At 31.0% G+C, this 26,826-nt stretch overlaps 1 protein-coding gene across 1 annotated transcript in view; it reads left to right on the top strand.

The window, feature by feature from the left end:
* The window catches only part of LOC118201731 (ras-related protein Rab-10-like), a 60,808-nt gene extending 38,216 nt beyond the window's left edge, over positions 1–22,592 (top strand). Inside the window, exons 4-7 of the mRNA XM_035373881.2 lie at positions 24–113; positions 6,432–6,533; positions 10,683–10,770; positions 20,155–22,592. Coding sequence (XP_035229772.1) covers positions 24–113; positions 6,432–6,533; positions 10,683–10,769 — 279 coding nt within the window. The 3' untranslated portion in view covers position 10,770; positions 20,155–22,592. The remainder of the gene's footprint in view (positions 1–23; positions 114–6,431; positions 6,534–10,682; positions 10,771–20,154) is intronic.
* Positions 22,593–26,826: the final 4,234 nt, after the last annotated feature.

The following is a 26,826-nucleotide window of genomic DNA, read 5'->3' as shown; positions in this document are numbered from 1 at the left end:
TTAACTTTTGTTTTATATTTTAGCATGCCAATGAAGATGTAGAAAAAATGATCCTAGGAAATAAGTGTGACATGGAGGATAAAAGAATGATCAGTAAAGAGAGAGGAGAAGCTGTGAGTAATATGTAATTTCTGGCATTAACATATATTTTGAAAAACATTTTCTGCATTAATACCATTTTATAATGTTATACTGGTGATATTTAGAGAAATGCTATGGAGGCAAAATATATTATAATAGTTATTTTTATTTGTTATTTATTTATTTTTTGAGAGGACTTATAAACAAATCTTCTTTTTCTAAGAATGAGAGTGTCTGAACTTTGCACATATATAGGGACCTCAAAAATGAAAGGTCTAAGTAACTTTGTTATTTCAATAAATCAATTTTCAGCTATGAAGTCTTTTGCATCATGGTTGTAGTGTTCAGATAATCGAGGTCAAATCGCAGGCACCTATACATGAGATTGTGTTTAATTCAAGACACTGGAAAAAAAAGAATAAGGATAACACATATGGACTTTTCTAAAGGGGATTAATTTACTAATAACAGTTTAACTTATGTGAAAATAAATTTTTGATTATTTCTTCAATAAAATGCCAAGTAGTTCAAATTAAAGAAAATTACACAGTACAGAGTCTGAAATCCGGACGTCCATTATCCGAAATGACCTAAAATCTGGACCTCAAAACCACCAAAACTGTTTTTCTCATAGTCTTTATGCATGCGCATTTGATTTTCACCTCCGCGCATAATAAAACATCTGGAGAGTCCCGATTCTTAATTTCACTTCGACACTAACTAAAATACCTTGCCAATGCCAATGATTATAAGTTACGGAGTGCCTATGGTTCAAAACCATATACCTCCAAATCAGAAAAATATGTTATTAAAGAAACAATCATTTTCGCATAAATTTGTATGATCAGTAATTTGGCTCTGTTGCTGCGTATCTGCTTTGGCACACATCTCAAATCGAAACATTCCACATAGATACATTGTTGATCTGACGCCAACCTGGTGAATGATTAGTTATTATACTTTCTTTTCATCACCGCATGTTTATCAAATCTTGACCACTTGAGTAATGACTCAGGTAGCGATGCCTAAACAATTTTTTTATATTAATATTAAAAGGAGTATGGTAACCTTTTATGTTGACATTATGCTTGGCGATGATTACGGATTTAAGTTAAATGCGCTAAAAAATGTTGACGAGGAAAACTTTTTTTTCCATATGCTAAAAATAGATTTTTTTAATGATACTCATAGGCTAAAAGACTAAATTTAGTGCTATTTGAATTAAGAATAACTGATTTATTACTCGCATAAACCCAGAACCAGCGCTAGGGCTCGTATGGCTGCACTGCGTGGCAGAATTTAAGACCGACAGAGTCTGCATCAGGCGATAAGTATCTAGTGTCGGCCGTCAATAAAGCTTAAGTATATGGATGAAATTTAAAGGAACAGCTTGTCATTAGTCGCCAAGCTCATGATGCATAGCCAAATATGTACAGTGAAGGATATAGTTAAATTTGAAGACGATAGCAGAAGACCAGAAATTTTAAAGGTTTTCGGATATCGCAAAACAAAGGTGAAATTTTCTATTTAACGGATTTTGTAAAGAAATGTGAAGAAGCGGTAATAAACGAAGATGATATAAAAGAAGTTTTTCATTGTGATGACAATGCTTCTCAATTGGCAATTAATGAATGGCGAAATCTGTAGTATGATTCTAGATCTAGAAATTATCGCTATGGTTAGTGAAGAAAGTGACAGAGAAGTTTCTAAAAACGAGAAAATTTCGATTGACAAATTAGTCGGAATTCTCGAAATACAGTTTACAAGACTTCAACAATGTAACTAAACAAGAGATTATGTCTGTCTACAGAATTAAAGAGAAAGTATTAACACAAAAAACAAAACAACTTACATTGTATGTCTACAGAATTAAAGAGAAAGTATTAACACAAAAAACGAAACAACTTACATTGAAAAAATGTTTAATAAGGTAAACAAATAAATATTAAGCTTTTTTTTTTTTGTGTGTAAATTTTGATATCCTTTAGATCCTAAATACTTCATTATTTCATAAATCATAATTTCATATTTTTAACTTTATAATTTCTACATGTAATCTTACTAGATTTAAACTGATAATCTAATATCTGGAAAAATACCAAATCTGGAATCGCTGCGAATTTCGAACTTTGTATTGTATAATTTTTCCTAAAAATTCCAGTAAAAAGTGTGGTAGAATTCTTACATATTTATTGTGTAATTTTTCATTAAATTTTTTCCTCCTCCTTCCTAGAAAGAAATGGTCATTGCAGCTTAATATTTGGTAAATCAATGAATGTTTTATCCATACATTTAATGTTTTTAAAATTATCATCAATATGTCCAATCCATTAATGAGCAGTTTAGTTAGTCATTTTGCTTAAATCATTAGAATTTGTTGATTTATAAAATGTTTGATTTTATTATTAAACTGTTCATCATGTAATTCAGAAACATAGCTGCCTTTTACATTACAGTATAATTTCTGTGTGGTTTTTGTAGATAGTAAAATCGTCATACTGACGAGGTTATAATTCCATTGTATTGCAATACTGGCATGAGTTAAAACGTCAATCCGGTGTAGTATCATTTTATTTTGTTGCCAAACTGGCAAAGATGTTTAAATAATTATCTCCATTTGGTCAGAGTGGATTTCGTATTTGACAAGAGATATTTCTACTTTTTTTAATTTAAAAAGTGCATTTTATATTCTTTTTGATTTATTTATAGTGTGTTGTAATGTTATATATATTTCAAGTTAATATAACAGTTGTGCACTGCATATTATTGTTGTAAATTGTTTTATTGATGAATGCTTATGAGAAAACCGAGTAAGTATATTTAGTGTTTAAATATAAAAGTATTATCTAAAAGCTCTATAGTGACTGACTTTAACTCTATAGTGCAGCATAAAGTATATGCACTCTGATAATCTAACTCATAATCGCAATGATGTTTGTAGTTGTACTATGCGATTAAACGGGTGGTGTTTTTTTTTTTTTTTTTTCTTCTTTTTTTTAAATTTAATATAGATGTTTGTAAATTCATAGTTTAAGTAATTTTTCAAGCATACTTTTGAATGAACAAATTAAAAATAACGAAAATTTTATTGTTTGCGCCATGTAGGCCTAATGTACGCAGGCTATTTTTTCTTTTTTCAATCTTCAATGGGTATAAAGAAAAGATGGATGAATATACAAAAAAGATTTTATTACCAAAAGCAATGTACAATACAGGTTATTTCTCTACATAATTACCTGGACGATTGAGGCATTTGTCATATCTGTGAACAAGTTTTGCAATACTTTCTTCATAAAATATTCCCGCCAGTGATTGGAAGTGAGTTGTGATAGTTTCTTTGAGCTCCACGTCATTTGTATGTGCCCTGGAATACATTGACAGAATTTTCAGAAAAGGTTTCAACCTGTGTCAAAGATTCCAAAGTCAATATAACAAATTTTGCATATGCAAATGTTGCAGGAATGCAAAAATGTAAACTGTTTGTAATCAGAAGAAGTACCCAGTCTCGGGCAATTTAAACAAGCTATGAGTTTCCTCATCATATATCATTCAAATAACAGCATAGATGGCAAAAACATTAATGAATGATTGGTTTAAAAATAATTTCTTACCCGAGGCTGAGTAATACGAGGGCCATCCAGGAAGTAGATTACGTTTCCGTCTGTGTCCGCTAGGGGCGGGGCTAGCGCGGCCATCTTGGGGTCAGAGCGTTGCGCAGCTCAGTCTGCATCTAGCCGTGCTAGTGAGAGGTTCGTGCTGTGCTCCGTTCAGATACTGTGACGGTTTGAAATGTCTGCGTTAATTGAAAATCCCGCGAGCTGCGAGGTGCGCTCAGTAATAAGGTTTCTGACTGCAAAAAACTGTAAACCGATAGAAATCTATCGGCAGCTTCGTGAAGTGTATGGGGACAACATTATCACTGAAGGTGGAGTGCGTCAGTGGGTCATAAGATTTCAAAATGGCCGAACCAATGTTCACGACGAAGATCGAAGTGGGAGACCCAGCATAGTGACCGCCGAACTTCTCGAAAAAGTCGATGCTAAAGTCCGTGAAAATCGAAATTTCACAATAACGGAACTTTCTTTGAGTTTTCCACAAATTTCGCGAAGTTTGTTGCACGAAATCATCAGCGAAAAGCTTGGTTACCACAAGTTTTGTGCAAGATGGATTCCAAAAATCTTGACAGAGGACCACAAAAATCAGCGAATGGCTGCAGCGTTGAACTTTTTGGACGCTTACCATAAGGATGGTGACTCTTTACTCGATCACATCGTTACTGGTGGCGAAACATGGGTGAAACATGTGAACTGTGAAACGAAATTGCAATCAATGCAGTGGGGGCGCACAAGTTCTCCCCAAAAACCCAAGAAATGCATGCAAACAATGTCGGCAAGGAAGATGATGGCGACTGTTTTTTGGGACAGAAAAGGTGTAATTTTGGTGGACTTCCTGGAAAGAGGCACTACAATAAACTCTCAAAGGTATTGCCAAACTCTCCAAAAACTCAGAAGAGCAATTCAAAACAAGCGCAGAGGAATGTTGAGCTCTAAGATCTTGTTGATTCACGACAACGCCCGGCCCCACACGGCAAATGTCACTCGTAAAGTTCTTGAATCTTTTAAGTGGGAGTTGTTTCCTCATCCGCCGTACAGTCCCGACCTGGCACCGAGCGACTTCCACCTATTCCCAGCAATGAAGAAGTGGCTGGCTATGCAGCGTTTTGATGACGACGCACAGCTGCAAGAAGAGGTAACGAAGTAGTTGAAGGCGCAGGCGGCCGAATTTTTCGACGAAGGAATTTCCAAGCTCGTACATCGCTACGATAAGTGCCTTAATTTGTATGGTGACTATGTAGAAAAGTAGTATTTGAGTGTGGCTTTCATCTGTATATAATAAAATTTGTTTCCTATACTTTGTTTATTTTTTTATTCCAAAACGTAATCTACTTTCTGGATAGCCCTCGTATTTAAAATCAATTTGTTTATCCATTGATGCAGAAGTTTCAAGTTTCCCTGATTCTGACAACTGTTTTTAGCTTTTGACATTATCTTTTACTAAAGCATCATTTAAAGTTGTAGTAAAAGATGTCTCTAGCTTATTCGTTTCTCTAAATTTTATGTCCATCATTCAGCGAAATGCAGGTATATTTGCTTTTTTTAAATCTCTACTGAATTTTCTGACAGTGGCATGGCTATCAAAAATTTTTTAAAATATTTTAAAACTGCCATTTGTACCATTACTAGGTCACTGGGGGATGTGCCTGCAGATATATTAAAAAAAAAAATTTTTTTGGCATGGTTACAGCCAGCTACCATATTTCATGGTGATATGATAACTGCAAATTGGAAGGATTTCAAGTATCACAAGTGAAAGGGTAATTTTTCCAAGTAATGGAATTTGTGAAAAATTGTGAAGAGGTTGTAATAAATGAAGGTGATATAAGTTTTCATTTCAAATCACAATGCCCCAATCATCAGTCAACTAACAGACCATGAAATCTTTATAGTAGTTTTAAATCTGGAAAATATCTTTACTAATAACAAAACAAATGATAAAGAAGTTGTTGAGATTAGCAATTTTGATTGAGATTTTAATGGAAATTTTTGACATGGCAATTACAGGACTTGAACAAGAAATTATGTATATCTGTAAAATTAAAGAGGAAGTATTAGCACCAAAAAAGTAGTAATAAAAGTACAAAATAAAAAAAGTACTAATAAAAAAGTAGTAATAAGTACAAAAAAAGGCTCACATTGAAAAAAAGGTTTTAATAAAATGAATGAACACTAAAGCTTTTTTCACAAATTTTGATCCTCTTAAGATCATAAATTATTCATTATTTCAAAAAACATTTTTAATATTTTAAATTTTATAATTTCTGTATATCATCTTACTTGATTTAAACTTATTATCTAAAATCTGTAGATTTTAAAATCGGGAATAGGCGAAGTTCAAATGATTCCAGATCTCAGTCTGCATTGTAGTGTAGTATTAAAGATTTGATTACATTATATTAACTACTTCCACAATGCAGATATTATATATATATTAATAACTTTAACATTATCTTCATAATTGCATGTATTTCTTTTTTTAAAAAAATTAAATTCTTTTGTTCAAGTCTGTATTTTACTTTTATTTGATTCTAAAATTATTTTATTGATAGAAGTACAAGTATGCACCTACTTCAGAAAAGTGTACTTGTACTGAGAAGTGTATCTGTATTTCTTTGAAAAAAAAAATGAATAGTTCATTTTTAACTCAGAACTCAGTCTTTATTTATTTTGGTATGTAAATGTTCAACAAACTCTAATATAATATTAAATTATTCATTTATTTTGTATTTTCAGATTGCTCGAGAACATGGCATACGATTCTTAGAAACAAGTGCGAAAGCAAATATCAATATCGAGAAAGCCTTTAGGGAATTAGCAGAATCAATATTGAATAAGGTAAAATCTTGAAACTTGTTTATTGTAAATACTGTTGTTATATTAATTTATTTATCCTTTGACTTCTTAATTTAAGAGAAGATATAGTTGTATGGCCTACTTTTATTTCATGACAGGATTGAAGGTGTAAAACAAAATTGTATTGTTATCTGTGCAAATGTCTGCAAGATTTTCTTCACCATTATGTGATCTTATGCAGCAATGTTATCTTCAAATCATCTACAAAATTATCACATAAATATATCCTACAATGTATACATATATAATTTATTCGATAATTTTTTAGGAAAAACTGTGAAAGAAATTTTAAAACTCTTTTCTTTTCCACTGGCTCAAAATAATGCTATTGTCAACATTTGTAATAAAGGTAAATATTTTATGTGCCTGCTGCAGAAAAAAAATTTAATAATATTTTTCTTGACGAATCGGCTTGCATAATGGAGGACAAAGTTATACCCTCAGCCCATAAGATGCAGGCTGATTTTGGAAACATTTTGAAGTTTAAAAAAATACATCTTATGGGCTTGTAAATATGGTAGTACAGTCAAAGACCCAAAATCCGCCGACCTGAAATCCACCAAATCCTGAAATCTGCATTTCCTCTCAGAATATAAACATTCAGTTTATATGTTCAGGAAACCGCAACATTGAGTATGAAATATCAAAGAAAAAAAAAAATTACTGAATAATAATATGTCAAAACAGGAATACCAAATTAGTGATATAAAAAAGTTTAAAATAAATAAGTTTCCCCCCCTCTAAACGGCATCAAGGTAAAAAAGCAGACGATTCACTCAACTCTTTGTTCAAATTCACAATTCACGTTGTTGTATTTTCTGAGCTTTGTTATTTCATTTCACGAGATTGTTTAGTGTTGTCTTTTTTTTATCTGGACATTTTGTGGATAAATTAAGAATATTTTAAATTTCAGCCCTTTTTAATACAATGACAGGTAAGAAATGCACTCGTGATTTTACTGCTTACAACGTTGAAAAACGTAAACACGTTGCATTGACGGTAACCCAAAAAGTGCAGATTCTGCAAAAGCAGAGCAGGTGCTACTCCTCGATTTATAGCAGAATGGTATGGAATTGCGACACGATTGTGCATGATATATGGAAGAAAAGCTGTTGAAATTTTGCAACAGTGGTTCTAACACAGAATCGGAAACCGGAAATCTTTACATGAGACAAAATCAGCAAACATCAATGCGTGTACATATTTTACGGTGAAACACCGAAATCTGGAGAATGTCGACTTTCACCGGTGAATGTCAACATTCACATAGTCGTTTGGTGTATGTATGTCCGAAATATTTCCCAAATACTCTTATTTCCAACTTACACCGGTAAATGTCGACATTCACTATGTACTAATGGTGAATGTTGAACATATAAGAAATTATATTTTCTTCTCCGTAATTCAGTCGCGAAAAAACGCACTTGAGACTTAACTCTTTCAAATCGAAAACGCCTGTTCATTCAGGCAATGGCAAACCGCCCCAACGCCTCGTTTATTTTCCACCTAGTGCTTTCCCCCTCCATGTTAGTGGCTCATTGGTTTCACGAGTTGTTAAGAGACGTGTCAATCATTCTTTTGAAGCGACTAAAGGAGACATATGGAAAGCTATTAACATTCGCAGGTGCAATCCGGCTCTAAGGTGAAACTGCATACAATGGATGAAACCGCTGAAAAACCCCCAAGAGAGAAACAGTCATTTCACTTAAGTAGGTTATTGTTAATGCTGTGGCTATCTACCAGGCAGGGGGAAGGAAAACTATTCCAAGACAAATTCGTAAACACGGGCATTTTCGATGTTTGATGAAAACAGATTTGGTTGCCTCTCGATGCGAAAGAGTTAAAACAAGAAAATAAGAACTTAAAACACACAGTATATTCAAAATGAGAAAGAAAAATAATAGAAGTTAAAAACTTACTAAATTATGTGATTCAAATCTTATTTATTGCAACAACTTAAACTATTATGACACTCTGAATTGCACAGGAGGCCCTTGCTTTTACAACTGCATTTATTTGTGGAACACTTCCTTTTGCAATGACAGCATGTACATATACTTCTCTCTTTTCGACCTACACCAGAGCATATCTGTGATTGTCGACATACACCGCTGAGGGTTCGAATGTACAAGAATGTAATGCAACATTCGACCTTTCACCGACGTATTTGGTGAATGTTGACATTCTCCGGTGAAAGTTGACATTCTCCAATTTCGGTCTTTCACGGTAACACGTATAATACAATGAATAATATAATCAATTTATATATGTAATAATAATTTAATGCATATAATAAATTATTGCAATAATGTATATAATAATTTGATTAAATGTATTTAATATGCCTCATTCATTTTGCACTTTTAGTCTGAATATTATGCTAATCTTTTCTGCCCTGAAATCCGCAAAATCCAAAAATCCGCACAACCTCTGATCCCAAGCTTTGTGGATTTCTGGAATTCTACTGTATTTAATTCTATGTTATTGAACAAAGTGTGTGTGTGTTTTTAAAATTTATAATGTGTGTGTTTTTAAAGTTTATAATTTTATGTGATGATTTAAATAATATATAAATGTAAAATAAGCAATATGAAGTTAACATAGAGGAATGTATATTATATGATGGATTACAATAAAAAAGAATTTATTGTATGCCAGTAAACATGTATATACCAACCAGACAAAATTACAGTGATCAGTGACTGACGAAATTACAGTGATCATTTACTGAGACAGTACAGTGATCAGGAGAGTCTATTGTGGTACTGAACGGCCCAGATTCAAATCCCGGAGAAGGCGTGGTTATAATTATCGGTCCCTTCATACGAGGCAATGGTGCTCATCTATTAGATGCCTCCACAATAAAAGGCCTTAGAAGTAGCCAATGCTGAATAGGCAAGTGCCCACCATTGAATTAAAAAAAGAAATAAGCATGTATACATTTATCTTGTTTAGAACAATAACATGTCATCTCACTGAAATGTCAATGCATATCCTCTGTGATAAATGAGTGACATGCAAAAATATAGAAAACAAATTTCCACTCTATGTGTAGGTTAATAATTTGTTTGTTAGCATTATCCATAATTACGTACTTTAAAAAAATAAACAGTGTTGGGACATTATACCAATTCTTTCTTTTATTTTAATTTACATGCTTTATTTTGTGTAATTGCTGTTAGTTATTAGCTGTTAATGCAGTCCTAGTTAATAGTTTTATATTAGTTTCTAATATAGCTGCCCCTTTTTTAATTCTTAAGAAAAGTGTTAATATTTGTGAAATATAAAAGGCTTGGGCAAATTTAGTAACAGTAATTAAAAAAAGGTTCAGTTTTAGTTAAAATGTTCTGTTTTTAATTTACATCTCATAATATGCTTTTTTTTTATTGCTGTCAATTATTTCATATTAGCTTTTAATGTAGTCTTTTATTATTATTATTGATGTTGTTGTTGAGGGAAATGGTAATCGTTCTTTTAAAAAAAGTCTTGGACAAATAAAAAAAAAGATTGTTTTTAAAATAAATAATAATTTAAATAAATTTTCACTTTTCAAATGGTTGCCACCAAATGTTAGAGTCCTGCATTATATTTGAAGAAATTAAATAATGAAGAATCTGCATATAAATGTATGTATGTTTCTCTCATTGCGATAAAACAACGGTGCATAGAGCCACCGAATTTTGAATGACGTAATCCTACTGTGAATATGGGCTGGGCACGTGGAAGCCCAAATTTGGAATTTGTTTTATTATCGATTTCATATTTTGTAAAACTTTAATGAATTTTTTAGTAACAAACTCAGCGATTTGAAAGTGAGCAATGGCAACAATCTACCGGGGGGGGACCTTTTTACCTTTAGCGTGTGGAATTGTGTATCAGAAATGCTAAAGATAGGGCTGATTTTAAAATTATTTTGCGACATTGCTGTTGAACTGAAATTTGTGGTTTAAGTGCGAAGAACATGATATTTAATAAATAAAGGTAACACACAAAACATTAAAAAAAGCCCCTTTGGACGTAATTTAAAATCTGAAACCTTTCAGATTTTATTTATTTATTTTGTAATTTTTATTTTTGTTGTTTGTTTGTTTAATATATTTATGTAATATCCCTGTAATCTTAAACTTTTAGCAAATGGCTGGTAAGGAACAAACAGATTATCCAGACAAAGTACGTGTTACAACGCAAGATATAAGGGGTATAAGAAAATGCTGCTAGGGTATGTATTTTATTTTGTTTGTTTAATACCTTTATGTTTATTGTATTTTTTATTGCAGGTTTTCTGTATTTCACAAAAGTAAATTTAGTTAATGAAATTTTTGTGAATGTATCTTTTCTGATCACTGTGACATATCATACAATGAAGTCTTAATATAATTTTATCAAAATACTTGTTTTACGGATTGAATTTAATTTCTTTTAAATTATGGTATTGATCTCTTTTGTATGGAAAGGCATCCCCCCCAAAAAATTGTCTGCAGGTTTTTTAATTTATTTATTTTTGGCTTTATTAAAAGCATTATTCATTTTGCTGTGTATGTTTAATCTTTATCCTACATTTTTCAATAAATCGAAGTTATGAGTAATTTTATTAGTTCTTTGTAAAATTTGCTTTCCTGAGACAGATAGGTTTGAGGACTTTATCATAATTTATTCCTCTTCCCCTCTATAATGAGAAGCACCAATTTGTTAAAGGCCCAAAAAATTTTGGATATAATTTTGATAATTTTCAAAACATATTTGTCATTTTGAAGGATTGGAAAAAAGGGGGAGGAAATACCGTGGTAAATTTTGTTAAGCTCTTTTGCCAGTGCTACCAAAATTTGTCAGACTACCAAAATTGTATTGCAAGTATTTTAAGACTGTAACATTTGCCTGACTTTTTAATAAAAAAAAAAAAAAAAAAAGTCAAAGAGGTGAGTAATGCTTTTACCCTCATCATGTACAGAAATTAGAAATTTATCTAACCATATACTTGGTGAATAAGAGAAATAGGTAAACCATCTGCAGTGGTTATGGTCACTCATTTCGTTTATTCGTGACCACTAACTTTTATTATTCTTTCTGTGGTTTCGTCGTTCAAAATGTCTGTTACTTAGGCTTTCTATTTGTTCAGTAGAATTTCGTAATGCCACTAGCTTACTTTCACTTCTATAATAATTAAGTCACTTTATAAAAGTGCAAGCAGTTGCTATTTTGTACAATGTAACAATTTTTTTATTATTTTTTATACTTTAGTAATACAATGCTTAATCAAAGCAGATTTTTTTTAAACCAATGTTGAACATATGGTGATGCTGGTATAATCACATATTTTGGCATGCTATATCTTCACTGCAAAATTTTTACACTTTTTTAATTTAGCAAGTTTTATTATTATTTATTTACTCCTTCCCCTTCCTTTATTTGCATTTAACAAATCTTGTGGGGCAGAGAAATTTCTGTTATTTGTTTTCATTTGAAGTTCATTGATTTGTGACAACCTGCATATGGTGATTTATTTATCATATTTTGGCCTAAATATTCTCAGCTTTTGAAAACTACACCATCTTTTAGATGCTATCAAACATTTAAAAGATATATTAATACAATTTTAATTTTCTTCTAACTTTTACATAGTATTCTGCTTTACCTCAGGCTATGATACTTAGGTCATTTAATAATCTTTGTGTGTGTCAAAACTAATATTTATGAGAGTCTTAACTTTTTTCTATGAAACTCTTTTTTGGATGGGTGACTTAATTTCAAAACATTTATTAGTCTTCCATTTTATATTATTAAGTATTTGTTCTGAGTGATATAATTTTTTGTAATTCAGTAGCATTCATTAGAGTAAACCAATGGCCATTTTGCTGGTTCTGCACTCGGAACGAAAGCCAATCCATGGGATAAAATTGCAAGACTGCTAGTTTTTCATTATATCTGTCGGTCTCCCTGCAATTCTCCAAATCTCATGATATTTAATGTTTCTGGATTTAGATTATCACTTTCAAATGCAGTTATATATAAATTGCTGATACTAATTTTGAAAAAAAAAAAAGGAAATGCTATAAAAAAAAGTTGATTGAAAAATGCTTAAAAAAAGCAAAGGTACATAGGCATTTCTAAATGAAAATATTGAGAAAATTCAGTTTTTTCAGGTGATTTTTACTTTAATTTTTTAATTAATTTTTTATTGTATCTGAATTGCTTTAATGCATTATAGATATTTGTAGATTTTTTATGAAGATTTAACTAATGTTTAACAAGTAAATGTTTGTATTTAATTATGCTAAATACCAAATTGCATTTGTAAATTATAAGTTTAATTAAAGTTAAACTATAAATTTAATTATAATATTGCAAACTATAATCCAAATTATTATATTTTCAAATTACAAGTTAGTATTCTATTGGCTACATGCATGTTGTTTATTTTCATAGTGTTTGGAATCATTTTCATAAATAAAACCATCTTCTATTTGTTTGAGTGAGTTTTTCATTAATGTGTTAAGGAAATTATAGACTTGAATGCCAGAAAAACTAATGACATTTAAAATGATGAATTAATTATATTTTACATTAAAATCATTTTGCAATTCATTTAATAACCCAAATTACATTATAAAGTAATTTTAAAGTCAATTTTTTTCAATGATATCCTTTTGAAGACCATTGTTATGTAGTGCAAGAACCTCCCAGTTTTTGCATTTCAAGGGTGGTAGCTATGCATTCCAGTTGTGTCATGTAATATCTCTCTCTTGTTGAAGTTTACTACTCTTGAAAGAGGTAAATTACAACAGAATGCAGAGTATTATCGGTGTTTTAATATAATACTGATTTATGTGCATTTCTTACATAAGCACCATCCTGTTGGATAACCTAAATATTGTACACTTAATTTTTTTAATAGTTTATTTGTTGCAGCAGGTACTTATATCATTTCACTTAGCTTATTGTATTGAAAATATGTTGTTGATAATTCAGATAATGAAAGCATATGTGTATTTTGAGTGAATGAATGAATCTGTTACATGGCATATATACTTATATGAATTATCAACATAACAGATATGGCATATTATATGGTTAATATCTTATATGATCTTAAGTTAATGGAATATCACCATACAGTATATTTTTTGCGTGCGTGGGGGTTCGTAATCGATTGAATGCACATGTCAATAAGTTAATAAAATTTATTATTATTCCTATAAATAAAACAAAATGCTGAAATTTTCTCAGAGATATTCATACAAAATCACAATATCTTGCAGTAGTTATACTTTGAAGTACTAAAATATAAATAGAACTCAGTTCAAAAACACAGAGGGAGTTATATTTGACAGAAAGCTCATTTTCCTTCCGCATATCTTAAATCCAAAGAAAAAATGTGCTAAAGCTCTCAGCATACTGAAAGTCCTGGCCATTACTTCATGGGGAGCAGAACGTTGTTCTATGCTCCGCATTTATAGAGCTTTAATCCATTCTAAACTTGACTATGGCTGTGTTATCTATGGATTAGCAAGACTTTCTGTGCGACTGAAATTGGATCCAGTCCACCATCAAGGGTTACGGATTTGCTGTGAGGCTTTCAGAACATCTCCAGTTCAAAGTTTATATGTAATCTGTTTTGAACCATCTCTGAAATTTAGACGTTCATTGATATTCGTTAAAAAGTAATGTCATAAGCCGAACATCCTGTCCGACTCATGACATCTGATCACTACTGATGTATCTACCAAGCACGTCCTTAATGTATCTCAGCTTTTGATTGTCGCATTCACTCACTGATTGAAAAATTCAACCTAAAAGATCTGCATCCCAAAAACTTTAATTTTTTCATTATTGCTCCCTGGCAAGAAGTGAATATTCACATACTTAACATTTTTGGAAAACTTAAGAAGAGTAATACCAATGATGTCCAATATCAACAAATTTTCCTAGAGCATAGAAGCAGTCATTCTAACTATAAAGCAGTTTTTACCGACAGTGCAAAGAATCATGATCATGTTGGGGCAGCTTTTGTTTGCGATAAAGAAATCAAGAGTAGTAAACTTCATAAGGCTGCATCTGTCTTTACTGCAGAAACTTTTGCCATTTTGAATTCCTTAACCTTTATTTCTAAGCAGAATAGCAGACAGTTCATCATATACTCTGACTCTCTGAGTGGTCTTGATTCAATAAATACAAATACTGGCCACCCTTTGGTCTTATAAATTTTAAAGGCACACCTCCGTTTGAGAAACTCAGGTATTGCGTACTGCTGGGTGCCTGGACATGGTGACATCAAAGGCAATGAACTCACCAACGTCGCAGCAAAATCTGCTGATATTACCTCTGAAAATGATGTCTCTTTTACATACATACGGAAGTACATCAGAACAAAGATCTTGTCCAGGTGGCAAGAACTCTGGGAATGCCAGATACTGAACAAATTAAGGGAGGTAAAATCCAATTTGGAGTATTGTTAGTCGAGAAGGAATCAAAAGGAGGATGTCGTGCTGACTCGCCTACAAATTGGTCACTGCAGACTGACACATCAGAATCTCTTGAAAGGACACAATGAGCTTATTTGTGGCACTTGCAACGTTTCCATTTCAGTCAATCACATTTTAACCTGCTGTCCTGCTCTTAGTCAGAAACGTAAATATCATTTTAACTCTACGAATGTTAACTTAACAAATCTCATTGGAAGAAACCCTCATATCAACCTCATAAGATTTTTAAAAGACATCTCTTTTTACTATATGATTTGAAGTTTTTTCTTTTATCCTGCTCTATCTGTTTCTAGAGCATTTCTCAAAGTTGTTTCTCTGTACCTTCATCAGCATTACAGGTTCATTTCAATAATTCATCTGCTACAGTGTGCTTGTGCACTATGGATTTTATTCACCATTCGTTTGGCACATAATAACCTTGAAGGTTTTGTGACATTAAAAGTCAGCCAACCAACCAAAAACACAGAGAAAGCTAATCCGATCTCACTGTAAATTCACTACAATAGCTACATAGCACTAAGTAAACAACTGAATTGAGATTTTTTTTCTTCGCCTTTTATAAGCTTTTTAATCCTGCATGAGAACATTCTGGTATTTTCTCAATTTTTCTGGATAGCAAAAGAGTACAGTTACGAGATATCAATTTATTAAAATGTTAAATGCACGTGCTCCTGTATTTTAATTTTTAAAGCATAGCTTTCTCTTCAATTAAGTCTCGTGCTGCATTGCAAGGGAATATAAAACAACTTACTCAGAATTTACAAATTCTGTTAAAAAATAGCTAAATACAAATTTCATAATAATATCAAGTCATATTTAGTATTGGTTTGTCTGTGAAGAAATATGATGTTTAGTTCAGATAAACCAATGTAACCTTCCAAAGTATGCAAGCATCAAATTTTGTCCGTTTTTTAAGTGGCTCTTTCATCTGAATGATATGTTAAATTGCTTCTGTTAATCTAGTTCAAAACATTTCTGAGTATTATAGAAAAATAATATAACAATAATCATTTATTGATAGTCAATTTTACATCTGAATTATCTCTTATATTTATTTCTACTTTACATTTTTATCTCGATAATCAGCATCTTTTAGACCTAGATTATGTTTATTTAAATATCCTATATAAATATGACTGAAATTGGTGAGATTAGTTTTAGTTTAATGCAGTAGATCTTTGTTAAATTGAACTGAATAGCAAAATGTTGAATTTGCAATTAATGTTAACTTTAGTGAATTGTTGATTAATTAAATTTTTCCTTTGGTCTGTAAGTGGAGAGCATTAAGAGGAGCTGGAAATGTGATTTGAAGCTCTCAGTATAGACTTTCTAAAATAAATATTTCTATAAGAAGTGTGGGTGCTTCATCTTATAGAAATATTTCTCTTCAATGCTTCTTTCAAAATGCTCTTCTGTACCGGCCTTGGTGCATTTCAGGCTTAAGAAAGGCAATCTGTTGTTATATGTTATAAACATCCAAAAAAAAAAAAAAAAAAAAAGACAATTGGAAATGATAAATTGGCATTTTAATATGTATACAGCATAAATTATTTAATATATATATATATATATAAAGAAAAAAAGGAATTAAGTATAAATTTGTATTTGTTATTGTATTTAATGCAGATTTGTCAGCATTTTATTTAAAATAACATAATTCAACAGAACTTATTGTATTTATTATGATTATATAAACCATTTGATTAAAATAACACCATAAGCATGCCAAACAGTTCTATACATTAAACCTTTTCTGAACCAAAATTATTTGCTTTGCCACATACATCTGCCCTACAAATGACTGTCACGGCTGGGAATCCCACACATGCATCACTGAGAAGGAGCTTATCATAGTTTTAGGATTCTGACCTTCAGTTTGATCACATTCTGCCTGACTTTGGTAATTTGCTCATCAGTGGGGGAAGAGGGAAAGCATAATATAAACAAACAAGAGCCAAGCTCTTAAACTCATGTCCACTTTGTGCTGCTTTTTATTTTGGAAAGCCTTGACTCTAGTTTATTATAGCCAGAAAGCCTTGTAAGTCAGAGGAAGGATATACTGGCATGGTAAATGATCCAGTTAGTGACAGATGGATGGGAGTGATGATTCATTTCTATGGAAAATCTTACTTCTTGTAGTTTTTAATTAATTTTAAAGTTTATTAATGTATTTTATCAGTTGGAACTTCAGAATAGTTTGAATAGTGCTTCCAAAAATTATTTCTCAAAGTAAGCAATTTTTTTTTAAATATATTTTCATGTAAAGTAAAGGGAAAAGGTTATTAAATGCTAATTTTAACATATATGATAGCTTAAATAATAATCTAAAATGGTACCAAATTTATGACATTAAGACTTTTTTGTGTGTGATTCCTCCATGCCCCTAAAGTTTGGCTCAGTCATGCAAAACCCTATCCTGTGAGAGGATTCCTTTCGGTATCTCCGTCTGGAGAGAGCATCTTAACCCCTTAACTGCCGCGGGCGTATATATACGCCTTGCTCAGCCGATGCATTAACTGCCCCAGGCGTATATATACGTCCTTCCAAACTGCTATCATTTGCTTTGCGCTGCTACACTTAAAATTATTCGCAAAGTTAACGCATCGGCTGCGCATCTGGGTGCATCTGGGGCAGTTAACGCATCGGCTGAGCAAGGCGTATATATACGCCCGCGGCAGTTAAGGGGTTAAACAAAGGCACACTATCTGAAAAGGGTTAAACTTGCCAGAAAATTGTATTTATTATTTTATTTAATGTAACACTTATATCTATCTATCTGTATCTATGTGACTCAAACCTCGAATTGAGCTATTTACCATCTGTTGCAATTTTTTGTACATATCATGTATTTTTATGTTTAAATTTTACAAAAGTCCTTTTAAAATTATTTGTAAGTTAAAATTTATTAATTTTTTCTCACCCCTTTTTGTTTTTGAAATCATCTCGACTAGTAATTTTAACATTTAGTTTTAATGAGATTGATTTTACTACTTTGTTATTGTTTCTAGTTATTGAATGATCTTACATTTTTGCTAAGGAACTATAGAATCAAATGTATTTTTTAGCATAAGCTTTTAAACGTTCCTCTTACTTCTTAAATTTTTAAATTTAAAAAAAATTTGCAGCTCAATGCGCAAAATTCTTGACCACTAAGGTCTCTCTAATTCATGTTGTCTTGCTACTTTTATATATATATTGAGTCTGGGAAAGAATTCGTAGCGTTTTTTGGAGTAGAATTCAACTGGTTTTCTCAAATTGGGAAATGGAATTTATTTAAACCAAATATGCTCCGTTATTATTGACAATGTTTCACTGTCTTTTGGTTAGAGCCATGATGTCAATGGTGAAGAACTTCTGTGGTTTCTGGTTAAAAACTGAGGCATACGGTTTTCACAGGCCTCTAATGAAACCAGCCTAATTCCATAGAGAAAGTTCTGCAGAGATCGGAACAAGTGATTGTCTGATGGTACTATATCTGGACTATACAGTGGGTGCGTCATAACTTCCCAACCAACTTCGCACAATTTTTGCCGAATAATTAAAGAAGTGTGTAGTCAGGCATTGTCATGATGGAAGACACCTTTCCTATTTTAAAATTTGGGTCGTTTTCTTTCAATTGCTGAGTGGTTCACAGTAGAGCTGAGAATTAGTTGTCTGATCAACTGTAAAAAGCTCATGGTGCACGATTCCCTTCGAGTTCCACCACACATATAGCAGCACCATATTCAGCATCAGTCCTGCCTTCGCAACAGCTTGTGATAGCTCTCCATCTTTTATCTCCATGATCTTTATACTTGTGATTGTCATATGTGATCTATTTTTCATTCACGGTTATGGCACGTTTAAGAAATGGCTGGAATACATTGCGTTTCAGCAGTGCATCGCAAATCTTAATTGGATTTAGCATGTTTTTGCACTCAAATCATGCGGAACCCAGGCATCGAGCTCTCTCTCCCTCTTTCTTTTTTTTTTTTTTAAAGCCAGTTTTGTGTAAATAGTCCAAAACAATTTTGAGATCAATGACCAGCTCCATACCAGTGTTGAGAATGCTTAAGATACCTTTACCGTACAGAGCACAAATTTTTTACAAGTGTATGCAGCAATCTTCTGTTTGTCATAACAATATTGCACTGTTTTCCTTACTTTTCTACATTGTCAAATGCATACAACTTTCCACTTACTGTTGCCCATTTAATGTTTATGTACTCGCAGTAATGCTAAAAAAATCACCTTATAATGAGCATTTAGTGGTGTCACTGCGATCTGTGTTTCCTGAATTATTTGGCATTGACGCCATCTGTGGAGAAAAACACCACAAACTTTCTCCCAGAACCAATACATATATATAAACATAACCGGAAAATTCATTTTTTACGGACACTTTCTGGTGACCAAAGCTCAGCAGTTGCTGCTAATAGTGCCTCAAACTTCAACTATAGCTACTGTAATATTGATGGAGGATTGGAAAAAGTAAGTATAATGAGTATTTTACAATTAAAGAACTGCTATATATTGACACAATGCAGTTGTGAAAGCCTGTTAGATCCTTAACCATTTGTTTCTCACGCATGCATAGATCGGTAACCTTTTTTTACCATGTCTACTATAGAAGACAAGTACCAAAATTTCAATTCCATTCATAATTTATGTTTAAAAAAAAGTAGCATATTGGCATTATTTTTGCAACAATTTTTATGTTTATTAAGCAATAATATATTAAAATAGTGGCATTGGCCAGAACATAACTGAAAACATATATGAGCATGACACAAATCTCAAGTTGATAACTTACTGTGTCGTAAAGTGTAGCACCTGTCATACTGTGACCAATAATCACATGTACTTCAGCACTTTTTTAGTCCATTGCTTCTGTTTTTGAAGGCTACATTATCTTAAACTATGCACTAAATAAAAAGAGTAAAGCATTTGTTTTAATGGTCAGTTGCTTTAATTGTTCTGTGTTTTTTTTTTTTTTTTTTTATGCTGAACTAGATATTATTTAAAAAATTACTTTAGAAACTGGGTAAAGAATGAGCTAACTATTGCACATGAATTTAAATGCAATTCTATTTTGTACTTTAAAGTAATAAAGAGATAATTTTAATCTTTATTTATTTTTTTAGAAACCTAGATCACCTTGCCTTTTTTCATCCATACACCTGCTGTCTGGAAATCTGCTTGCAGTACTCCATTCAAATTAAAACATTTTATATTCGCCTGGCTGGACCTGTTTGCCTTAGAGGCCATTCAACCTCGGACTCTGTGCATTAATTAGTCTGCCAGGTGCCACAGTGCCGCTAGTGATCTGAGAGGCACACGTCCCAAAGTCTGACTATTTGCCATTTTTCTTCTATTTCAAAAGATATTTAAAAATGTAAGAAGACACTGCTTTTACTAGCTTGAATATAAAACTCAACAACAACAACATAAAATTTTGTTTTCCATTGTCCTTTTATGTAATAGGTGTCTTTATTTGAAAGAAGAATGCCAGCTTAATATTTAAAAAGGCATTTTTTATTGCATGTTAAGCAATTATGTTCAAACTGAAAATAATCTTTATTACAAATTAGAAGCTATGAAGATTTTTTAGAAGCATTTTGTATAATTTTTTATCTACATGCTTACCTTCGCAGGAGCATGAATGGTGTGTAATAAATGCATGACAGTACCAAAATTTAAATAAATTTTCTAATTTGCAGCCATCCATTTTCTGGAAATTTCTCTTTGAATTGTATTTCTGTATAATTTAAAAGTTTTTAAAAATGCACATATATGTAAATAATTATTATTGAAGGTGATGGTCCAAGGAATAATGTAAATGCAGGCATATCTGTTGGTGTGACAAATGAAATTTTGCGCTTAAATCTTGTAGTTACTTTAAAAACTGTATAGATGGAAATTGCGATGATGAAAGCATTTTTGTGTGAATGTCTGCTGCTGATGATTTATCTGATCAAAGTAGTAAAGGGGGGGTGAGAAAACTGATTTTTAATGTGATCAACATGAATTACATATTGTACAGTGAGAATTTTTAATGTGGATATAATGTAAATGGAATTTATTTTGACAGTGAGTTTTTTAAATATTTTATTTCTTTATATTCAATTATAACTTCTTACCAGATAAATTAGGATTTTTCAATTTCATATGTATAATTTAATTTTGTGTGGTCAGATTGGTGACAGTTACCAATTTATTTGGTGTATTTTGTAAGATATTAAGTACTGAAAGTTCCTTTAATTTGCTCAGTTTTATACAATTTTTTAAAGCTTCTGCATGACTTTGAAAGTATAACTCTGTTTTCTTAATATACTAACATCCTTGTGTACGTAAAGTTAATAATAGTAGTATTTTCTGTTCAAAATAATGTGTAGGAATGCATTTCCCCTCTTTTTTTTTTTTTTAATTTATTTAATTTTTCATTTAGAATTAAGCTTTTGTTACACAGAAAAAAAGTCCAGTTAACTATATATTAGATCTGATATTTGCATTTATCTGTTAAAAGATAAAAAAGTGAGGAAGCTGCTTATGTCTCTGTAATTTTTTGTACTATACAACTTTAGATAATTAATGGTGCACCATCAAAAATTGTGGCCTGTATTTTACCATTTCTGTGATCAGATGCAATATATATCTTTTATGCAATGCTTTTTTAAGCTCAGATGATTTAAATTCCTCTCTTCTGTTTTTCAGTTATTAAGTTCATTTCAGATTTTTCAGTTATTAAGCATCTTGGTTGAAGTTTTCCTGTAATTGTTTTTATTTCTGTAGTTATGTCACATTTTCTGCTTTAAAAGAATGTTTCTTTTGCACAGTTTTGTCATCATATGTATTTACATTCATTTTCAATGTGTTTGTAAGTTTTTTATTTGATAATCTGTTTTTGTTTTTTTTTTTTAGTTCTTCCTTTGCAGTGGGTTTGATTTCATTAGACATAACTAAAACTGTTTTTGCTCATAGATTTGTCTTTCATATACTTCAATGAATTTTTAGTTTATTTATTTTAGTATTTCAAAATTTTTTGCAAAGTCATATAGATCTGCATTGTGATTTCATTGATAGTTACAGTTACTTAGTTTTTGCAGTTTATTTTTGTGCTGTGCATATCAATGTATTTTGTTAAAAACCTGGAAGAACATATGATGTAATATGTATTTACCAGGTTCAGTAATAATTATGTGAAAAGATAAATGAATAGTTATGTAATGTGTAGATTCTTGCCAACATACTCTGCTTTTTTATTTGAAACATATTAAGTGAGAAGTGTTGCTGAAAGTCTTACAAATCATCATTCATGTCAGTGTTGTAACATAGATGCTGACCTATAAATTATGTGTCTTCATCAAGGCTTCCTTTATATTGATAGCATTATATTTTAATATAACTTATTTGGTTCCATACAGTAGAATAATATGTGAAGAGTTGAAGAGCATTGCATATTAAAAAGTACCGTACAGTTTCATAACTTTTTATCGAAAGGTTAAATTCTGTGCCATGTAATTGCTGCTGTTAATTAAATGTTTTATTCTCATCTTTGCTTAATAAAATGAAATTTGTAGTATTTATTTCACATTTATTTCTACAATCAGTGTAAAATTATAACATTAAAAGAAAAATTGGAAGAACTAAATTTTCTGTTAGATTTAAAATGTGAAATTTCAGGTTTAGTTCATTTAATTTTTGCTTAACTAACTAAGCTTCCATATATTGAGATTAATGAAGGTCTGGCATTGGTTTATTAATTTTTTATTTTCTGATGTACACATCACAGGTTAACCATTTGATACTCATATAATAAAGTATTAAATCTTGTGCAATTATGTATAAAAAAAGTACAGATTTCTCAATTTAGAAAAATTACTTTTGTTTTGCCATTAATCAAATATTGTGAAATTGTTCTTGCTGCTGAGCAATGAGATTTCAAAAGACTGAGCAATGATGGTATGAAGTGTACAGAATTTTTATACTGCTGGCATATGTTTAAAGCAGGTTGTTGAAATTCTTTAGCTTATTCGTTCAAAGATTTATAATAAATTTTTCTGTAAAACCTCTTGTCAAAATTTAATTATATTAGTCTGCTTTTGGTAATGCTTTATAGAGGCCTGATGTGAAAATGAAAATAGAATGACAACAAAAATAAACTAGGGGAATCTTTTGGTGATATCCATCTGAATCAAAACAATAGCATTAGGACATTGCAAGATAATGTATTTTGTTATAGAATTTATTATTCATTGTTATTTGTTATAGAAATATCTGCAAGTGTTAATTACAAGTGTCTTAAAAGCATATAATTTTTGCACATCTCAAATTGAAATACTGCTATAACATAAATATCAGAATGATTTCAAATTCCACAGAATAATTCGCAAATAATGGGGAAAAAATAGAAGAAAAAAAAAATCAGTTCAAATCATCTATGGATTTGATGGAAGAAATCATAAAATTGAAGTACTTACTGAACTATTTAATATATCTAGACTAGTTATTCTAGCACATGAATTAACATTTAGTTCATGTTAAGTAAGAGTGCACATTCAGTTTGCTACAAAAAGTCAGTTTTAGCAGGTGCTGTATATTTCAGAGTGAAACAGTAAATCGTTTACAAGTATTAGAATTTAGCCCTTGTTATTGTTCTAAATATTTATCAAGCAACATATTGTTAAACTTCCTTTTTTATATAGTAATTATTAATGCAGTTATAACATAACATTTTAGTGTTCTTAAAATAAAAGGTAGCTTTTGAATACTTTGTAGTGATTAATAAAAAATCAACTAATTTGGATTTCTACATCCTATAGCAATTAAAAATTGTTTCTCATGGGTGTGCGAAATAAAAGGTTGATGAAACTCTTTAAGAATTGTCCAACACAGGTCCCTTTTCTAAGGAGCAAACTCATTTCGTGAAGTTGGATGTGTAAGCAAGCTGTTTACATCAGTTTAAGGCTGAATTCCTTTATGTAATTTTATATTAAGGAGTTTCCTTTGCATTTAAGCAAGTGAATGTTTATATAAACAAGCAGTATATTTCCTCATCTCAATTATCCGATCAAAGTGGTTTTCAATTCTCATTCAAGCAAGTGAATGTTTTTATAAACAAGCGATATATTCCCTCATCTCAATATTACATTTGTTAAACCTTCAATAATTTATAAAAATTCTATACTTAATATTGTGCTATAATGAATATTAAGTTTATAATTTCATTGTTTAGCTGTTTTTAAAGAAATTAAAAAGCTGTGGAAAAAATTTACAATTTTAGTGAAAGGCATCTGTGCAGAAATTTACTTTAAAATTAAATCTTAAAAAGTTTATAAAAAGAACAAAAATTTACATTAAAATTTAAAGTAAATAATAATAAAACATTCTTTTTTGACACTTTCATCATATAGGCTGATACACAATGACCCAATTGTTGATTATATATGCTATTCAAAATTTTACTACAAGGAAATCTGCGTATATTAGAAACAGTTTTGAGTTTGAAAGCTGTGCAGAAATAAGCTTTCACAGTAGTTGTAAAAAGTATTTTTTTATTTATTTAGTTAAAATATTTGCATATTATGTAGACGATTGTGAGAAACCGAATATCCTATTGCCATTATGATGATGAAATCAGTCACTGTAAAATAGAATTAAATCCTAACATTTAAAATATTGCCACAACAAAAAAATGTAATGTTATGTACAATTTCTGATTGTGAGAATAATTAACAAAGCATTCTACAAAATTAAATTTAATTTGTAATAAGTAAGTGGATGTTGGTGTGGTTGCACACTGTAATTATCTTTTTTAATTTTGGTTATTTATAGTTTTCTATTAATTTATAAACCTGCAAGTTGGAGAGTTTGATTTATTTTTGCTGCTGCATGTAATTAGCTAATTCAGTTTCAGTCTCTCTTTCTGTTTGACTTGGACCATTAGTGTAGGATAACAAAGTGTTAGATGCGCTATCAACACAATAAATAGAGCTATCGAAATAGTAAATAATGCATAGCACCAACCAGAGGTTTCTATCTAGTAAATAATTATTACCATGAGAGGTCATAATGTTGATAGAAAGTTATTTGGTTATAAAGACTAAATGGTGATTTAGAAAAGCTCGATGGTAAAGTTAAGTTTATCAGAATTATGACTAAAAATATCAGGCAGGACATTTGAAAATAAATTTGATATTAATCTGTGCAGTCTGAAATGATAGCATAGTCTAAAGTTAAAATCTAAAATTAAAAAAGATTTTGAATGAATCGATGACATTCAAAGAATAAAGGTTTTAAACATTGTTAAGAACGTAGGAGTGTTCACTACATCAAGTGCACTATATTTACTGAAAATGATATTTTTTTTGGGGGGGGGGAATGCTTAAGAACGTAGGAGTGTTCACCACATCAAGTGCACCGTATTTACTGAAAATGAGATTTTTTTTGGGGGGAATGCTTTAAAATTTAGTATGATCTTTTAAACAACTATTTTAATAAATGAAACTGCAGAAGGAGTCAATTACTTTATTACATAGGTAGTTGGAATGTGACAAATTCCAGTACTTTGCAATACATGAGGGTCTATTTAGAAATTTTAATCTGTCAATTAGTTATCCATATGCTATTATAAGTATAATGATTGCATCTCAAATCCAGAGTCAAGATCAGAAAAATAATCACAGTTTATTTATGTATTTATTTATTGAATTTATCATGTTCACCTGATTTTTCTTAACACTGGAATAAAGTTTTAGCCTTGCTTTTTCTTTGAGTCATTTGGAAAATGGTTGATCTCTTAATTTGTCTTAATGGGAGACTTTTGTCAATTATTAGATTTCATGGAATGTTTTTTCCCAATTTAGTAATATTTCCAGTTAAAGAGAGTCTTCTTAATTCTTTTTAAAATATGCAGTATCTTCAATTAGTTTTATCTCTAGACGTTTGAGAGTTATATAAACTTTTAGAATATTCTGGATGTCTTTTAAAGATGCTTTAGAGGTTGTCCATCTAAAACACTTTTCAGCACTATTAGCTTTTGTGTTTTCATATTTGAGGATAGTATGAGAATCAGCACATCTACGACTGTGTGTTGCCTGACTATGCCCATATCGTTGACATAAAGATTCTTCTTGTAGGACTAAGTATGCTTTTTTACGTGTAATAGATGTTTGCATTGGTATGTGCTCTTTTTTCATCATTTTTATGCGTGTCATATCATTGCCATTATGAAATGTATTCCATTGTTAGAATTTCGAAATAGGAATGTTCTGTGAATTTTTTTGTATCTTCATTTCTGGTGTCTTTAAATAATTTCCTAAGTGCCAGTTTAATTAGATTTTTCTGACATTGTGTTAGTTAAATGGTATTTCTGGTTGGTTGGTTGGTTGGTGTCGGGGGGCTGTAACTCCTAGAGGACGTGTTCCCAAGGTGACGGATAGGTGATGCCTTCTTCAGGTGGTAGAAGGGAAATGAAATACCCTTCGTGGACCAACAAGCAGAAGTCCAACCTCTTGAGGCAATGGCAGTCATTTTTCCATGAGAGGTCATTTTAAGAAAGTGATATTTTTAATTGATAGAATACTGTGACTGTAGTTGAATCATTGGGATCAAAATAATCTTATTTCAGAGAATATGCATAGTCTTACAGATTCTTTTTTCTTAGTTTTCTTCCATTGTGGCAGGCTTGTATCAGACCAGTCTGGTAAAAGTATGAGAGGAAGGAATTGCTGGTGGAGCTTTATTGTTATCTTAGCTAGGTTTTTGATCGAGAAATTATTCTATATTGCTGCTCTTCATTGATGATTTGGTGGACT

Source organism: Stegodyphus dumicola, chromosome 7 (assembly GCF_044657685.1).
Source record: "Stegodyphus dumicola isolate Sdum_Otavi_A_Nest chromosome 7, ASM4465768v1".
NCBI classification, from domain to species: Eukaryota; Metazoa; Arthropoda; class Arachnida; order Araneae; family Eresidae; genus Stegodyphus; species Stegodyphus dumicola.
This window is presented reverse-complemented; position numbering and strand designations above follow the sequence as displayed.